A 17,578-nucleotide genomic window follows, 5' to 3' on the forward strand; every position below is an offset into this window, starting at 1 on the left:
ATTCCTTATACCAGTCTTCTGAGGTCAGGATTCAGCGCACCTCCCCATGGCTTTTGTAGATAAGGAAAATGAGACAGAGAGATTAAGTGACTTTCTTAAGGTCACACAGCTAGTAAATGGCTGAGCCAGAATTTAAACCCTGTCAAGCAGGCTTCTGAGTTCATATCCACAGCTACAACGCCATACTTCCTCTCAGCCCTAAAAAGGGCACCTGGGAGCCCACAAAGTTAGCCTCCCAAGATTCTACAGCTGGACTAAAGTGATGTTCCCTCTACCTCATCAGCAAGGACATCGACCAAGGAGATCGTGCAAGATCACATTCTCTGTGCTCCCAGAAGCATCTCAGATCCACCCTGAATTACCCCACATTCAAAAATTCAGGGGCAAACTCATTATCAGACATAGCTACCCAGGCTCCTGGATTGCAGGCCTTCTCCAACTCTTGACAAATAGGTTAGTTACGCAAACAAGTGTTTGCATCGCAGTTGAGATTTGGAGAAACCCTCAGAGTCATTTTATTTCTCGTGCAATAAGAAAAGAAATCCTAAATGGTTATCTTTGTGTCATTGAGGTAAATGAGTTTTCAGAGCTGTGCTGTCCAACGTGGTAGCCCCATGTGGCTTTTTTTTTTTCTCGCCGTACCACAAGGCATATGAGATCTTAGTTCCACAGCCAGGGATCAAACCCCTGCCCCCTGAAGTGGAAGTGTGGAGTCGTAAGCACTGGACCACCAGGGAAGTCCCCCATGTGGCTTTTTAAAGTTAACTTTAAAATAATTAAATAAATAAAATTTCAGTCCCTCCATCATACTGGACACCTTTCAAGTGCTCAAGAGTCATGCAAGTGTGGCTGGTGGCTACCATGTTGGACAGTGAGGACAGAAAACATTTCCATTTGCCAGTAGTTCTACTGGACAACACTGTGGAGAGTTTGGGTAAAGCATAATTTGAAGAAAACCTTCATAAGCTCCCTATTCAGTCTTTAGCATCATCCAATACGATATTTTTTTTTTGCAGGTATTTGAACAAATTTTATTTTGAATTTTCCTATATTTTTTATATACCCCAGGAAGCTTGGATAGTTTACAGATGGATTGTTTTAGAAGGGGGTTTTTAAAAAGATTGAGCATTTTTGGATGCAACTAGAGATGATCATACTAAGTGAAGTCAGAAAGAGAGACAAATGTCATATGATATCACTTACATGTGGAATCTGAAATATGACACAAATGAACCTATCTACGAAACAGAAGCAGCCTCACAGACATAGAGAACAGGCTTGTGGTTGCCAAGGGGGAGGGATAGAGTGGGAGGTTGGGATTAGCAGATGTATGCTATCATATATAGAGTGGATAAACAACAAGGTCCTAGTGTATAATACAGAGAACTATATTCAATATCCTATGATAAACCATAATGGAAAAGAATATTTTGACTTCTCTGGCGGTCCAGTGGTTAAGACTCTGCACTTCCAAGGCAGGGGGTGTGGGTTCGATCCCTGGTTGGGGAACTAAGATCCCACATGCCGTGTGGTGCGGCCAAATTTTTATTTTTAAAAGAATATTTTGAAAAAGAATGTATATATGTATGTATAACTGAATCACTTTGTTGTACAGCAGAAATTAACACAACATTGCAAATTAACTGTACTTCAAAAAAGAAAAAGAAAGAAAGAAAGAAAAAGATAAAGCATTCAGTCTAGCCTCTTTATTTTTTAGGTCCAAGGAAATGAAATGACATACTCAAGGTAAAACATTTAGTGGCATAGGTGGGAGTAGAATTAGTCTTACCCTGGATTTACTCTAGCATTCTTCATTCAAATCCTTTGTGCTTGAGCTGTCCTAAAAACAAAGAACGAGATCCCTTTCTCTTTGTATTGGTGACTTCCTTACTCAAAATATCTTCAGAAGCATTCCTGTCTTCCTAACAGCTTCTCCTACCATTTTTGCAACCACTGCAATTTGCAAAGCATCATTCTTTTGCTGGCTCAGACTCAAGCAATTATTGGAACAAGTTTCAATGCATTGGAAAGAGCTGAAAGGAGAGTAAGACATCAAATATTAAGAAAATATTAACTCTTTTAGTAGATGGAAAAGTCTTCTCTTGGAGAAAAAAAAAAGCAGGAGTGCCCATCTTACAGATAATGAAACTGAGGCTCAAAAAGTGGTAGGGAGTTGCCTGAGTCTCAGAGCAGGGTGTACGCAGAGCGGGTCCCGGATTGGCTCCCATCCTGTGTGCCCGGCCATGTCTTGTCCTTCTCTGGCCTTAGGTGTTTGTGTCTGTCCCTGGGAGTCTGCCTATTCTAAGCATTCCTGGGATGGAATGGGGGAGTGGAAAAGGAGGAGCCCCCTCCACCCTCACCATGAGCAGGTCACACAGTGGAGAGGGGATGCAGGGGCAAAAACTTCCTGAGTTCCCCTGGGAGTGACTCAAGCCACTGTCCCAGGAGGCCCTGGCCCTTGATGCCCAGCGCTGGATGATGCTGGGCCCCCAGAGGGACAGACATTCCATCCTATAGGTCAGATCTTGGCTGGGAGCAAAGGACACAGCTGGACACCCTGGTGGTGGGGAAGGGCAAGGAGGGCTTCCTGGAGGAAGGTGCCTCAGGGCCAGCCCTTGAAGGAGAAATAAGGAGTCTGAGAAGAGAGATTTCAGGCAGAAATAACAGCTCAGCTAAAGGCTGGAGAGGTGGACAGGGCCAGATCATGCAGGGAGGCCCTTGCTGGCTAACTCGAGGACATGGCATCCGGGGGAGGCATCTGGGGTCACAGCCGTGTTGGACCCCGAAAATCAGAGCTGGGGTGGGAGGAGTCTCGGGGACCACAAGGTCCCACCATCTCACCACCTGGGGAAGTTTATGTGGTGCCTGGGGTCACAGATGGACACATCCAGGTCTGTGTGCGAATCCGAGTCCTAGGCTGCCCCCATCACGTGGGACCCCAGAATGTGCTGGGATGGACTTCAGGGGTATTCATCAGCAGAGGCAGCTTGGAGTCCTTCACAGCCCAACGATACCTGCTGATCCCTCATCCCTGCTGTCTACAAGGATGGGTACTAAAAAGCAATCAACCCTACACATAACTTGGCAAACAAGGACAAGAAGGAGAGACTCCTGTTTGATTCCTATAGCATCTCAGGGGCTGGTCAGGGAAGAGGGTCACTGAGAGTGGAGGAAGTGAGAGTCATTGAGAGTGAAGGAGGTAGTGTTTAAGATAAGGAAGGAATGCCATTTGTTGAGTGACTGAATGAGTGGTTAGAAGGGGAACGAGAGGTGGCCCATGTGTCATGCTATCTGCCCTCAGAGAGAGATATTTCTTTCTGGTCGTGTCGAGTGTGATCCAGGGTGCATATAAGGAGCATATAATGCGGTTGGGAGTGGCTTTGACCTGGCTGGAGGGTGGGGGAGACTCACTCAAAGAAGTGCTATTTCAGTGGGCACCAAAGCATTTTTCCAGATGAAGCAGGCAAGGAAGGATGTTCCTGGCAGAGAGCACAGCAAGTGCAAAGGCCCAGAGGTGGGCACAATTTAGGCTATTGGAGGGACAGCTGATATGGCTGGAGCAGTGGGGAGAGAAGGGAGGATGGAAGGAGATGTGGATGGGGAAGTTGGAGGGTTTGGGACATACAGGGGTGCAGGGCACAGCACAGGGTTTTATTTCAAGGGAGCCGTGATCAGGTTTGGAACAGGGGAGGTCCGTGATTGGGTTTATGATTCCAGTAAGCTCCTTTGTGGCTTCTGCAGAAAAAAGTACCGTCCAGGAGAGAAGTGGACGTTGGGCGGGGCAGCATCTAGTGGAGATGGCAGAGCCTGGACTAGGGCGGGGCCCAAGGTGCAAGGAGGTGGATGCATTGCACATACATTTATGAGGTGGAGCTGAGGGGAGCTGCCACAGGATCAGCTGTGAGTGGAGGTTGGAGAAGGAGTGGAGGCAGGGAGGCCCGGGTCCCCGATGAACAAAGTGGACTCAGCAGTGGGAGGATCAGGTTGAGGTGGGGGGTTGGAGGGACCTCAAGAGACAGGGCAGCTATGCTCGTTTCAGAAGTGCTAGGTCTCCAAGGAGGCTGTGACAGGGACACTGACTGGGGTCCTCAACATGCATGTGAGGACCTTGCACCTTCCACAGTGCATGGATAGGAGTGGCGCACAGTAGGTCACCGACGATCACTAATGTCATTGATCTGGTTTTATTGCCTGCCCCCCCCCAAGATGCTAAATTCCCCAAGAACAGGTGTTTTCATCTCTTTTGTTCATGACTGTGTTTCCCTGGCCCCCAGAGGTGCTCCACCAATGCTGGGAATCCAGGGATTGACCAATCCAGGGAATGACTGGGTGATGGAACCTGTGTGCCCAGGGCTGGGATGGGCAGTGGCTCTGTGCCCCAGCCCCTGAGCCCTGGCCTGTCCCTGTAGCCCCACAGGCAGCAGCCGCTATGCCTCCTCAGGGGAGCTGAGCCAAGGTAGCTCACAGTTGAGCGAGGACTTCGACCCGGATGACCAGAGCCTGCAGGGCTCCGAGCTGGAGGACGAGCGGGACCGGGACTCCTACCACTCCTGCCACAGCTCAGTCAGCTACCATAAGGACTCGCCGCGCTGGGACCAAGATGAAGATGAGCTGGATGAGGAGCTGGACGAAGAGCTGGATGAGGACCTGGAGGACTTCCTGGAGGAGGAGGAAGAGCTGCCTGAGGACGAGGAAGAGCTAGAGGAGGAGGAGGAGGTGCCGGATGACATCCGAGGCTACACCCAGCGCGAGGAGGTGGCCGTGGCTGAGCCCAAAGACTTCAAGCGCGTCAGCCTTCCAACTGCTGCCTCCGAGAAGGCGAACAAGGCCCTCACTGTGCCCACTGAGGCCCCCGACATAGCCAAGGTGGCCCCTGAGCCAGCTGTCCCCAAGGAGGTTTCTGCAGCTGATCAGGAGCCTCAGCCTGAGCCCCCCAAGGCTGAGGAGAGGTAACGGGAAGGGGCTGAGGGGCTGTCACAAGGTCACAGGGTCAGTGGTGCCATGATGGGGTCACTGTAGACCCGGGGAACGGGGGGAGGGGTTGTAACAGGGTCATGGGTTTATTGAAGGGATCGGGATGCATCTAGGAGGACAGAAGGGGCTCAGTAGGGTCAGAGGCAGTCAAACAGGGTCATGAAGGAGTCTTAGGGGTTGTGAGGGGCTGGAGGGTTTGCCAGGGTTGGAGAGATCACAAAAGCATCAGAAGAATCCTGGGTAAATAGGTTTACAAAGTTGCAGAGGGACCAGGAAGGCAGCAAAGGGACCCAGGGGATCCAAAGGTGTCAGAGAGGTGATGGGCACGTGGGAAGGGGGGAAGGATCACTGAGGCAGGTCAGAGGGGGCACAGTTGCGTCATTGTGTCTCAGAAGTGCCAGGGAGGCCACGGCGTGCCCAGCATCACTCAGAGGGCGGAGGGTCGAGGGAGGGCTGGTCCTGGAGCCTCATGAAACCCCTCGCCTCAGTTTCAGGCCACGAGAAGATGAGGAAGCCCAAGAGGGTCAGGACTCCATGTCTAGGGCCAAGGCCAACTGGCTGCGAGCCTTCAACAAAGTGCGGCTGCAGCTGCAGGAGGTGAGTGAAAGCAGCAGCCTGGCCATGCCCAATGCCCCATGCCCCACCTACATCCGTGACCAGACTGGCCACGCCTAGTTCCCAATCCTTCCATGCTCCAACCCACTCTGGTCCTTTCCCTGGCCCTGCCCACGCTAGCCCATGCCACACCCATGAACTACCTGGCCACACCCACTTCCCCACCACACCCACTACCATGCCTATGTCTCCTTACCTCCTCGTTCTTCTATGGCTCCGCCCACCCCAACCAGTTGCCATCCGTTCCCAGCCTGGTCCTACCTTAGCCCCACCCATGCTTGCCCTGGCCCCAGCCCCACAATTCCTGGCTCAGCCCCTGCCCAATCTGACTCCTCCCTGGCCCCACCCATGCCTGCCTGCTCTCCCCTGCAACCAGCCGGCCCCACCTAGGCCCAGTCCAGCCTCCCCTCCAGGGAAGCCTGGGATTTCTAAGCGGGCAAGAAGGAGAAGTGAATGGGAACCTGGAGCTGAAATTAAGATGAGGTCATGGCTATGGCCAAGTTAAGGGGCCAGGTTCATGGATAGGGATAGAGGTTAGGGATAGGGATATAGGTCAGAGTTAGGGCAGCAGTCAAAGATCAGAGTTCAGGGTTAAACTTGGTGTTGGGGAAGAGGTCAGTGCTTGGGGTTACACTGGGTGTTAGTGTTGGGGTTGGGGAAAGGTCTGGGATCTGGTCAGTATTGGAGAAGGAATTAATGTCAGGGTCAGGATGACTGTTTTCAGATGGCCATCAGGAATGAGGCCGTGCATTCACTCCTCCATTCACTCAACCTGTTCTGGGCTGGGGGCTGAGCAGTGTTATTATCCAGGGTGACCTTCCAAACAGGGGTGGGGCTGGCAGGAGGAGATCCTAGACAGACTCCCAAAGTCTTAGATCATCAATTATCAGAGTCACAAAAAGTTTCAAATCAAATTTCTTAGCACTTGTACAGTAGAATTTTCTTTTACTATACATTCTCATGATTCTAGATTCAAACAGTAGAACGGAATATACTGTGAAAAGTCTATTGAATAACTTTCACTAAGTCAACAAATTAAATGAAAAGAAAAAGAAAAAGAAGAAGAAAAAACCCAGCAGCTACCCTTGTAATGGAACTAGTGATATGACAAGAAAAATAAACCTGAGCAGGATCTCTGGGTTTCATAGAAGGGGCATAAAACTAACACAAGGCAATCAGGAAAATTCAATGGAGGAGGTGACACAAAGTGAAGTGATATCCAAAATACTTCAAAAATATTTCAGAAGAAAGTGCAAGACCCTTCACCCTGTACCCCGCCCCCCCCACTATGCCACCCTTTTGTTGCATGGTGGGGAGTATTAACTCTGGGTTCACACTGAGACCTGAATGATAGATGGAGGCTGGTCAGGTGCAGAAGGTAAGAGAGTATACAAACAGTTGGCACAGCTTGGGCAAAGGTCCTGGGGCATGAGATCAGATAATCAGGTGAGGCAGGGGGAGTTTAGAAAATGATAGGATCTTATGAGTATTGTGCCAGCCCCTAAGAATCCTAAGACTATAGAGCATGAGCTCTTGTTGGAGATGATGCTAAACCTCCAATTTTATGGAGATGCTAGAGATTCTAGATCTCCAAAAATCTCCAATTTTGACAGACAAGGAGATTAAAGTTCACTGAGGTTGGTGGCAGAGAGTATCTCCTTTCTTCTCATTTTACAGATGGACAAACTGAGGCCCAGAAAAAGCCAGTGAGCTCCCTAAGGACACACAGTGAGGCCTAGGACCCAGGCCTCCTGACTCCCAGCCCAAAGGGGAGACAGTTGTGGGTGCGGCACCTGTGCTGCCCTGGGAAGGGGCAGCCACACTGACAATATCTGTCTGTTTGTCCTACAGGCCCGGGGAGAAGGAGAGATGTCCAAATCCCTATGGTTCAAAGGCGGGTGAGTAACGGATCTTGGTAGGGAGGGAGAGGAAGTTTTGAACCCAGAGCCTGAGACAGGTTTGCCCCATAGCCTCAGCCCAGCCAGGGCAGGGAGAGGTTCCATTTAGACAGGAGTGAAATAATGTAGCCACTGTCATAATGCACTCATGACCAGCAGGAGCCAAAGACAGTAACATATTGAACCCTCACAACAAACCCATGGGGGGCCCCCACCCCTATCTTACAAATGCAGAAACTGAGTCCAGAGAGGCCTTGCTGAAGCCACTCATATAATTCAAGACAGTTTCCCCCTAGGAATGAATGTAAGGTAAAGAAGAAACCCACTTCCTGCATGATACATCTGCAACCCTGGAGTGAATTATTTGTTTTGATTCTGCTTTTACATCTCTCAGATTATTGCTACAGTTCCTGGCTGTTTCATAACGATAGTTGTTGGTCATACATGGAGCATTTTGTCATGTCTAATTTCTTAAGTTACTGATTTTCCGGGGTGTTTTTCCAGCATTTGTGTGGTGAGGTTAGAGGATGCAAAAGATATCTGTAAATTACATTAATGTTTTAAATAACAGCTGGAGAGTGACTGCCTTCCCTTGTACATCCTTTGTGAACAGAGGCAGGGAGACAGGAGCTGTGATGCCCAGGTGGGCAACTGTCTAGGTGGGGAGCCCTAAAAGCAGGGTCTGAGATGGGGGCTCCTGTGTGCCTGATTTATGCAGGAAGCGCTCTCAAGAGAAGCCTGCTGGGAAAAACAGCCAGAGAGGTAGTTCAGGAGTCACCAAGCCTCCGCCTGATCCTGCGGGGAGTGCTGGAGCACAAATAGCACCCCAGGGCTTGTCCAGAGTCATTGGCTGCCAGGCATCACTCTCATTGGGTAATGAGAACTTTCTGGAGAGGAGCCACACCTGAACCCTCTCTGGGATGAGTGCACCCCTCAGTAAAGCAAATTTGAACAGGTCACCTTCGCATCTGCCACAGCCCTCATTCCGATTCGCCAGCTACAGCAAAGCTGCTGAGAGGCAATAGCACAAGTCCAGTTACCAGTTCCCTCCTTCCCATGGGTTTTGAAATCACTTCTTCCATGATAGACTTTAAATATACACGTATATTTCCAATTTGAGCATAAAGCTTTTGTTGATACTTTAGCATATTATTTAGATTTGCCTTAATTCAGCTTGTCATTAATGGTGGGCAACTGTATCATCTCCCCATTTCTCAGATGAGGAAGTTGAGGCCCAATGGCTTCATATCTTAGGGCTGTCATAACAAACTACGACAAACAGGGCCTTAAAACAACAAAAATGTATCCTCGCGCAGTTCTTGGAGGCCAAAATTCCAAAACCGAGGTTTTGGAAGGGCTACATTCCCTCTGACTTCTGTAGAGGAGAATCTTTCCTTGCCTTTCTAGCTTCTGGTAGTCGTCGGCAATCCTTGCTATTCCCTGGAGTCACTCCAATCTCTGCCTCTATTACCACACCGCTGTCTTCTCCCTGCGTGTCTCTCTTCTTATAAAGACACCACTCATATTGGATTAGGATCCCACCCTACTCTAGTGTGATCTGGTCATAACTAATTACATCTGCAGTGACTCTACTTCCAAATAAGGTCACATTCTGAGATACTGGGGGTTAGGACTTCAATGTATCTTTTCGGGGGACACAATTCAACCCTCGATACCTTGGGAGATGAAGTGTCCTGCCCAGGCCTCAGGTGATGTCTGTTGGAGGAAGGGGGACTTCCCTGGGTCCTTGATATCTCTGGGTGTGTCTTGCAGCCCTGGCGGTGGTCTCATCATCATCGATAGCATGCCGGACATCCGCAAGAGGAAGCCTATCCCACTCGTGAGCGACCTGGTGAGTACCTGTGCCCTCCCCTCCCCAAGCAGAGCAGCCCTGCCACAAGCAGTGCCCAACCTGTACAACTGCCCATGGCAGACGTGGGGCTAGGGGCTGGCAAGACATTCTCTGGGACTAATGTGATCTGGTTTCTACCCTGCGTGCTGCGTGGACGCTTCAGGCCATGGTGAGTGATGGTGACCCAAGCCCTTAAATCTCCACCCCAGAGCCCTACCCCACAATGGGATCTTCCAACTGGTCCCCAACCCATGGGTTCTGGGAGGGGACCTTGCCATGTTCTACAGTTCATGGGTGGGGAAGAGAGCAGGTGACTCCCTACCTTGGTTCATGGCATGGCTGGTGGTTTTGCTCTGTGGCTGATGACCATGGCCAAGTGCAGTTCCCCAGTCTGGTCCATGGTGGTGGGGGATGGGTGAGTCAGAGGTGTGGGGCTGCTCCCTTTCCGGGGCCTCTTCTAACCTGGAGCCTCTGTCACTTACCAATTCTTTTCTGGTTCTGCTCCTGCTGCCATGACCTGCTTCCTGTTTGTGGCTGTGGCTTGAATCCTGGCTGGTGGTCCCAAACTACGGCTGGGGATTCTGCTTGCGGTGACAACCCCCTGGGTGTCAATCGACCCCTCTGACTCCCTTGGTGACTTTCCTGTTCCAGTCTCTGGTCCAGTCCAGAAAAGCTGGCATCACCTCGGCCTTGGCATCCAGCACTTTGAACAACGAAGAGCTGGTGCGTGGGGCACCTCCCCCTCCCCAGGTTGGAGGGTGGGCTGGGCTGGGGGCTCCTGCTCCTGGAGGAAAGGAAGGAGGTAGGGCAGAGACAGGCATCCGTCACTTTCCAGAATTCCATGACGCAGCAGCCAGCGAGCACAGTCTGTGCACCGGAACTCGTGGATTCCGATAGCGTGGGGGCGGGTGAGGGACCGGGAATTTACCATACTTGGGGAGGGGGGGTGGGTAGTGGAGGCCAGTGCCCCTTGGTTAAGGCTCTGTGCCCTCGTCGCGTGCCCTCCCTCCCTACAGAAAAACCACGTTTACAAGAAGACCTTGCAAGCCTTAATCTACCCCATCTCGTGCACGACGCCTCACAACTTCGAGGTGTGGACGGCCACCACACCCACCTATTGCTACGAGTGTGAGGGGCTGTTGTGGGGCATCGCTCGGCAGGGCATGCGCTGTACCGAGTGCGGTGTCAAGTGCCACGAGAAGTGCCAGGACCTGCTCAACGCAGACTGTCTGCAGCGTAAGTGCGGGGCGCTGGCTCGAGCGGAGACGTAGGGGCCCGGAGGGTGATGGGTTAGGGGGCGGGGCTCTTCTGGGGAGGCGGGACAGGGGGCGGGGCTGCGAGACTGGGTGGTGTTGGGGAGGATTGGGAGCGACCCGAGGGGAAAGGAGAAGTGAGAGGGGTCCTAGAGGGGTGGGGCGGGACTCAGGGAGGAGCTAAACTGTGCAAGGGGTGGGCTTAATGGGAGGCCGCGGTTTCCATGGAGAGAAATGGATTAGGGTTAGGGTTAGGGTTAGCTCAGAGCAGGGAGGGGGCTCACGCTGGGGAGAGGAGTCTGAGAAGCAGAGGGGCTTGGAGAGGGCAGGGAGACAGAGGGGGAGCGGACTCACGCGGACAGGAGGGGCTAAAACAGGGGGTGGGAACTTTAGGTGGAAAAGCCTGATGGGGAGGATTCAGAGAGCAGGTAGGAGTTCAGGCAGCTCTAGCTCTGCGAGAATGCTTCACCTGAACCCGGTGGCCGTGGCAGCAGACGCGGAAGGCCTGGAGTGGGAATCAGGGTTCTCGCTCCTGGGAAGGGAGTGCGCTGTGCCCAGCGACGGCTGTCTGCGTCCGCAGGGGCGGCGGAGAAGAGCTCCAAACACGGGGCGGAGGACCGGACGCAAAACATCATAATGGTGCTGAAGGACCGCATGAAGATCCGGGAGCGCAACAAGCCCGAGATCTTCGAGCTCATCCAGGAGATTTTCGCCGTGACCAAGACCGCGCACACGCAGCAGATGAAGGCGGTCAAGCAGAGCGTGCTGGATGGAACGTCCAAGTGGTCGGCCAAGATCAGCATCACCGGTGAGGCTGCGCGGGAGCGGGGGGGGGGGGGGGGGGGGGTTGGCGGCCACAGGGGTCCCTTCTTCTCAGCCACCTGTGCTCCCTCCCATCCCCCTTCCTTCCCATTGCTGCACATATTTGAGGGTCTCCGTGACTTTCTCATGTCTGTGTGTATGCGTTTCTGCCCAGAGTCGGGGCATATATGCCTCCGAACATACGTGCATGAAACTATCTGGGTGCATCTTGCTTAGTAGCCCCCAGAACCAGACCCCAAGAAGAGGAGTTGAGGGCACACTGTTTATCTGGGAGGTGAATCCAGAAAGCCCCCAAGTGTATTGGAAAGTGAGACCGGGGGGAATCAGCCCTACCCAGGGTGCCACCAAGCAGGCGATGCAGTGGACACCTAGGACCACTGGGGGACATTGTTAAGCTCCCAGGGCTGAGAGGTCCTTCCCGGGGTGGGGGCCTTGCGGTGTTTATCCATTCCTCATCTTCGTTGGGACTTCCCTGAAAACAGACCCCAAGATGAGGATATTAGGGCAGATGGGTAGCCAGGAGATGGTTCCAGGAAGTCCCAGTGGGAGGTGGAGACATGAGTTTGGGAACGGGGGGTAAAGAGCCCTGCAGAGGATGCCAGTGACGTAATACTGTGGGCAACTGGGGGCTCAATCCTACTGGGGACCTTAGGGGGTGAGTGTAGAGCACACACCCAAGAGTGTCCCACCGCAGGGGTGACCCTGGGCCACCTTCACATTCTTCATTGGGTAAGGATTCCCTGGATGTTAACTCTCTAGCAAGCCGAGCATGCCCAGTGGGTGTGCCCACGGGCTCCTGGGGCCAGTGCAAAGCCCTCAGTCCTCGTCACAGGCATCCCCGGCAGAGCCTGTGGCAGTGACTGTTCTTGGCATGCCTCGCTCCTTGAGCCCACATTTATATTTGTTTTGTGTGTCTTCCAGTGGTCTGTGCGCAGGGCTTGCAGGCAAAGGACAAGACGGGATCCAGTGACCCCTACGTCACCGTCCAGGTTGGGAAGACCAAGAAACGGACAAAAACCATCTATGGAAACCTCAACCCTGTGTGGGAGGAGAACTTCCATTTGTAAGTGTCTGGCTGGGCCCCAAGCCCCCCACATGGAGCTCCCTTTTGGGGCAGCTGAAGGGGGGGGGCTTCAAGACCCCTGCCCTGGGACTTCCCTGGTGGTCCAGTGGTTAAAGCTCCACGCTCCCAATGCAGGGGGCCTGGGTTCAATCCCTGGTCAGAGAACTAAATCCCACATGCATGCCACAACTGAAAGTTTGCAAGCCACAACTAAGGAGCCCTTGAGCCGCAACTAAGGAGCCCGCCTGCTGCAACTAAAGATCTCGGCGCAGCCAAACAAATAAATAAATAAATAAAAATAAAAATAAATAAAATAAAAATAAAAATAAATTAAAAAAAAAAAGACCCTGCCCCAGCCTCCTCTTCCCCACTGCAGTGAATGTCACAACTCCTCGGACCGAATCAAGGTGCGAGTCTGGGATGAGGATGATGACATCAAATCTCGAGTGAAGCAGAGGTTCAAGAGGGAATCCGATGACTTCCTGGGACAGACGATCATCGAGGTGCGGACACTCAGTGGCGAGATGGACGTGTGGTACAACCTGGGTGAGCACGGGTGGGGTTCTGCGGCGGGGAGGGGAGGGGAGGGGGTCCCAGGGAGCCAGTCAAAGTGGGGAGCCCAGCTGGAGGAGAGAGACAGTGTCAGGAGGAGTTAGTCTAGGAGCCCAGTCCAATGGAGGAGGCAGGGTCTGTGGGCCCCAATCTGATGAGGGAGGTAGAGTCTGTGAGCCCAGTCTGATAGGAGCAGGAAGTACCTAGGCTGAGAGGGTGAGCAGAACCCAGGAATCTCTTAGTTCAGTTTGGGAGAGTGAGGAAGGGAAAGATTCTCTGTATCCCATTCTGATGGGGGAGGCAGGAAGCAAGACCTGAGGATCCTAGTGTAGGGAGAGAGGCACAGACCCAGGAATCTAACCTAAGAGGAGAGCTTGAACTTTGAGAATCTAGTCTAAGGGAAGAGGTAGAGTTTGGGACTCCTAATCTGAGAGGGGAGCTATAGACCCAAGAACCTTAAGACGAGTAGAATCTGTAAGCCCAAGCTGAGGGCAGAGGAAGAACCCAGTCTGAGAGGGGTGAGCAGAGTCTAGGAACTTAGTTTGGTTAGAGGAAATCTAGATTTTCTATTCTGATGGAGGAGGCAGGAAGCAAGACCTGGGGATCCTAGTCTGAGGAAAGAGGCACAGACCCAGGCATCCTGTCTAAGAAGATGAGTAGACTCTGGGGAGCTTGATCTGATGGGGAAGGCAGAGTCTGTGAGCACAGCCTAGGAGAGATGCAAGGCTCTTAGTCTAAAGAGGGAGATGCAGACCAAAGAATTTAATCTGAGGGAGGAAGCAAGACCTGGGACCCTAGTTAGAAGGGAGAGACGGGGCCCAAGAATTCTAGTCTGATGGAAAGACACACATCTAGGGAGACAATCTGAGCAGAAACACCCAGGCCTTATCAGGGAGTCTGGGAGGGCTGCAGTTATGCCCACGTTCACATAGCTCAGGGCTATATTGGGAAGTTCTGACTCTGCGATCCCTTTCCGCCCTGCAGACAAGCGGACTGACAAATCTGCTGTATCAGGCGCCATCCGGCTGCACATCAGTGTGGAGATCAAAGGGGAGGAGAAAGTGGCCCCCTACCATGTCCAGTATACTTGTTTGCACGAGGTGAGGCCCACTGCTTGGCCCTGCCTTTGAAGTTCACCTTTGTCTTCCACGTTGCCTTCACTCACCATTCCTGCCTGCCCTAGCTCCTTCTTCCTCTTTCTAGCCTCACCATCCGCACTCCCCTGGGCCTCTGAGACTGCCCCCATGCCATTCTCTCTGTTTAGAAAACTCCTCCCTATCAATCAAGTTCCAGCTTCAGGGCCTCCTCCCCTGGGAAGCCCTCCCTGACCTCCAGGCCGACTCCCACTATCCAGCTCGATGTCTTCCATCTGTTCCAGCCCTGAACGCTTACAGTTTAGGTTTTTTTGTGCCTGGGTTTGTCTCTTCCAACTGTGTGGGGGTTCCTGGAAAGAACTTAGTTTGTTGAATGAATAAATGATTGAATGGATGAATGAGTGTTGAGTGGATAAAAGAATGGGTGGACAGATGAAAGGATGGGTTGATGGATGTGTGGTTGAACTATTGGAAGTATAGATGAGTTGGATGGGTGAATTGGAGGTAGTTGGATAGATGGATAGGTGAATAGATGGACAGATAGATGATGGTTGGAAGGATGGGTGGATGGATAAATTGATGGGTGGATAGATAGGTGATGGATGGTTGAATGGGTTGATAAATTATTAAATGGACAGATTAAGCTGTGGATAGTAGATGGGATAGATGGATGTGTTGTTGAATTACTAAAGGAAGGATGAGTAGATAGGTAAATTTGGGGGTACTTGGAATGGTGGGTATGTAGGTGGGTGAATAGGTGGATGGATGGGTGAATGGATGGAAGGAAGTGTGGGTGGATGGACAGGTGGATGGGTGGATGGATGGATGTTTGGTTGAACTATTGGAAGTATAGATGTATGGATGGGAGAATTTTGGAGTAGTTGCATAGGTGGTTGGGTGAGTAGATGCATGGATGGATGAATGAGCGGATTGATGGTTGAGTAGAAGGATGAATTATTGGATGGACAGGTGAAGACGTGGGTAAATGAATGCGATGGATGGATGTGTGGTTGAATTACTGAACAAATGTATGAGTGAACAGGTGGATCTTTGGGTAGTTGGATTGATGGATAAGTGAGTAGATGAATAGAGAGATGGATGGGTGGTTAGATGGGTGGATGGACAGACGGACAGATGGATGGGTGTGTAATTGAACTATTGGAAGGATGGAGGAGGGATAGCTGAAATTTGGAGTAGTTGGTTGAATGGATGGGTGGTAGATGGATGAAAGAGTAGAATGAATTAATGAATAGATAGATGAATGAGGTAAGCTGCCCTAGACCTGTGATCTCTGACCCCTTGTGTCCCCTTACACTATGACGCCTTCTCCCTTGTGGTGGCAGAACCTGTTCCACTTCGTGACAGATGTGCAGAACAATGGGGTCGTGAAGATCCCAGATGCCAAGGGTGACGACGCCTGGAAGGTTTACTACGATGAGACAGCCCAGGAGATTGTGGATGAATTTGCCATGCGCTACGGGGTCGAGTCCATCTACCAAGCCATGACGTAAGGCTGCAGGCTGAGGTGGACATGAGGATGAGGTGCAGGAACCTGGGGGGAGGGGTGGTTACCAAGTGGACACGGGCAGGTCTGGGGTGGAAGGGATTCTTGGGAGGGGGAGCCAGAGAGGAAGTGAGTGTGGTTGGAGTTATGTAATTTCCCTGGAGGCTAGGAAAGTACCATTGCTGGGGGCTAGAGTGACAAGGATGAGAGCCGAAGATAGAGGCAGAGAGAGGGCAATTCAGAGAGGAGACAGAGAAACTCAGAGGGCAGAATCAAGCAGAGGGAAAGGGGATGGTTTGGGGGGTTGGGGGAGATGTCTTAGAGGCATTCTGGGGGCTGGACACCAGGCCCAGTGTTTCCCATTCCCTCCCACCAGCCACTTTGCCTGCCTCTCCTCCAAGTACATGTGTCCCGGGGTGCCTGCCGTCATGAGCACCCTGCTTGCCAATATCAACGCCTATTATGCACACACCACCGCCTCCACCAACGTGTCTGCCTCCGACCGCTTCGCCGCCTCCAATTTTGGGGTCAGTCCCGGGGGGCAGGGGCCTGAAGATGAGGGAGAGCTGGACCCCGTGCTGGTCAGACCTCGTGTGACTCCCGGGTCCCCAATCGGGACCTGACTTGCTGTGTGATTTTGCACCAGTCACCTCCCCTCTCTGAGCCTTATTTTACCGCTCTGTTGAATGGAAATGGATGTTACGAGGGGTCAGTTCGACAGTGGATGGGGTGTACTTAGTGTATAGCAACCACTTAGCCAACATGGCAGCCACCTTCGGCCGCTGCACTTGATCCCCAAGTCCCTGCTTTCATTCAACCTCCTCCCCCTCTGCCTCCTCAGAAAGAACGTTTTGTGAAGCTCCTGGACCAGCTACATAACTCCCTGCGGATCGACCTCTCCATGTATCGGGTGAGAAGGGTATACGTGATCATTTGCTCACCTCATGCATGTATGTGCCTGGAGGGGACAGCTACCAGCAGGCATGCACATGGGAGGACCCATTTTAATATGTGGAATGGGTTCCTCTGACACATGTACGCATATGTGGGTAGCACCTGCCCAACATGTCTGGTGCCTCCAGGTAAACACCCCCAGTTACGTCGAGGTGTTCTCAGTGACCGCTAGCACACCTCCTGAAACTTGGAGGCTCTTGTGTCTCCCCTAAAAAAGGGTCTCCCATTATCCCCCAGCCTTCTTCCATAACCCCACTTCTCTCCTCCCTTCCATAGAATAACTTCCCAGCCAGCAGCCCAGAGAGACTCCAGGACCTAAAATCCACTGTGGACCTTCTCACCAGCATCACCTTCTTTCGGATGAAGGTTGGTTAAGGGGACCCAGTTCCATTAGCTCTCCAAAGAGGATACTCCAGGACTGTTAGCTCCTAAACAAGTATCACTTCTCCAGAAAAGCAGGGCCCTTTCTCAGTGGCCCTTTGCTTTCACATTGCTACATTTCCTTAAACCCAGCTCCACTTGTAGCCACTTCCTGGGTACCTCCTGTCCCAACTGTGCATACCCATGCCCATCTCCCTTCCTCCTTCCAGGTTCAAGAACTCCAGAGCCCACCCCGAGCCAGTCAGGTGGTGAAGGACTGTGTGAAAGCCTGCCTCAACTCTACTTATGAATATATCTTCAACAATTGTCATGAACTCTATAGTCGAGAGTACCAGACTGACCCGGTGAGGACCCAAGATGAGGCAGAAGGGACTAGGGGACTGCAACAAGACCCTGGTCCATGTCCCAGATCTGGCCCTTCACAAGTGATTTAACTGTTCTTAACCTCAGTATCTCCCCCTGTAAAATGGGGTCATATTTAAGGATTGAGGAGGGGATTCAATGAGATACAAGCTTTAAATAAAATGTAGTTATGTGCTTAGTACCTTGTATGCAGTAGGAGCTCAGTAAATTTGGTTTTAGTTAAACTTAGTTGAGTCTGGCATAATATAGTGTG

At 51.8% G+C, this 17,578-nt stretch overlaps 1 protein-coding gene across 4 annotated transcripts in view; it reads left to right on the forward strand.

Moving 5' to 3' along the window:
• UNC13A (unc-13 homolog A) overlaps positions 1 to 17,578 on the forward strand; it is a 61,656-nt gene that overhangs the window by 22,329 nt on the left and 21,749 nt on the right. For 3 of the 4 annotated variants that reach the window (XM_057708970.1, XM_057708972.1, XM_057708971.1), the window contains exons 10-24: positions 4,410 to 4,949; positions 5,463 to 5,571; positions 7,441 to 7,487; positions 9,261 to 9,339; positions 9,991 to 10,062; positions 10,356 to 10,575; positions 11,173 to 11,400; positions 12,336 to 12,477; positions 12,854 to 13,023; positions 14,014 to 14,129; positions 15,467 to 15,630; positions 16,004 to 16,154; positions 16,469 to 16,537; positions 16,858 to 16,947; positions 17,172 to 17,306. In XM_057708970.1, the coding sequence (XP_057564953.1) occupies positions 4,410 to 4,949; positions 5,463 to 5,571; positions 7,441 to 7,487; positions 9,261 to 9,339; positions 9,991 to 10,062; positions 10,356 to 10,575; positions 11,173 to 11,400; positions 12,336 to 12,477; positions 12,854 to 13,023; positions 14,014 to 14,129; positions 15,467 to 15,630; positions 16,004 to 16,154; positions 16,469 to 16,537; positions 16,858 to 16,947; positions 17,172 to 17,306 (2,332 nt within the window). Of the gene's footprint in view, positions 1 to 4,409; positions 4,950 to 5,462; positions 5,572 to 7,440; positions 7,488 to 9,260; positions 9,340 to 9,502; positions 9,509 to 9,990; positions 10,063 to 10,355; positions 10,576 to 11,172; positions 11,401 to 12,335; positions 12,478 to 12,853; positions 13,024 to 14,013; positions 14,130 to 15,466; positions 15,631 to 16,003; positions 16,155 to 16,468; positions 16,538 to 16,857; positions 16,948 to 17,171; positions 17,307 to 17,578 lie in introns of all 4 variants that reach the window. The other variant, XM_057708969.1, reaches the window with a different exon arrangement.

This window comes from Hippopotamus amphibius, chromosome 15 (genome assembly GCF_030028045.1).
Source record: "Hippopotamus amphibius kiboko isolate mHipAmp2 chromosome 15, mHipAmp2.hap2, whole genome shotgun sequence".
NCBI lineage: Eukaryota > Metazoa > Chordata > Mammalia > Artiodactyla > Hippopotamidae > Hippopotamus > Hippopotamus amphibius.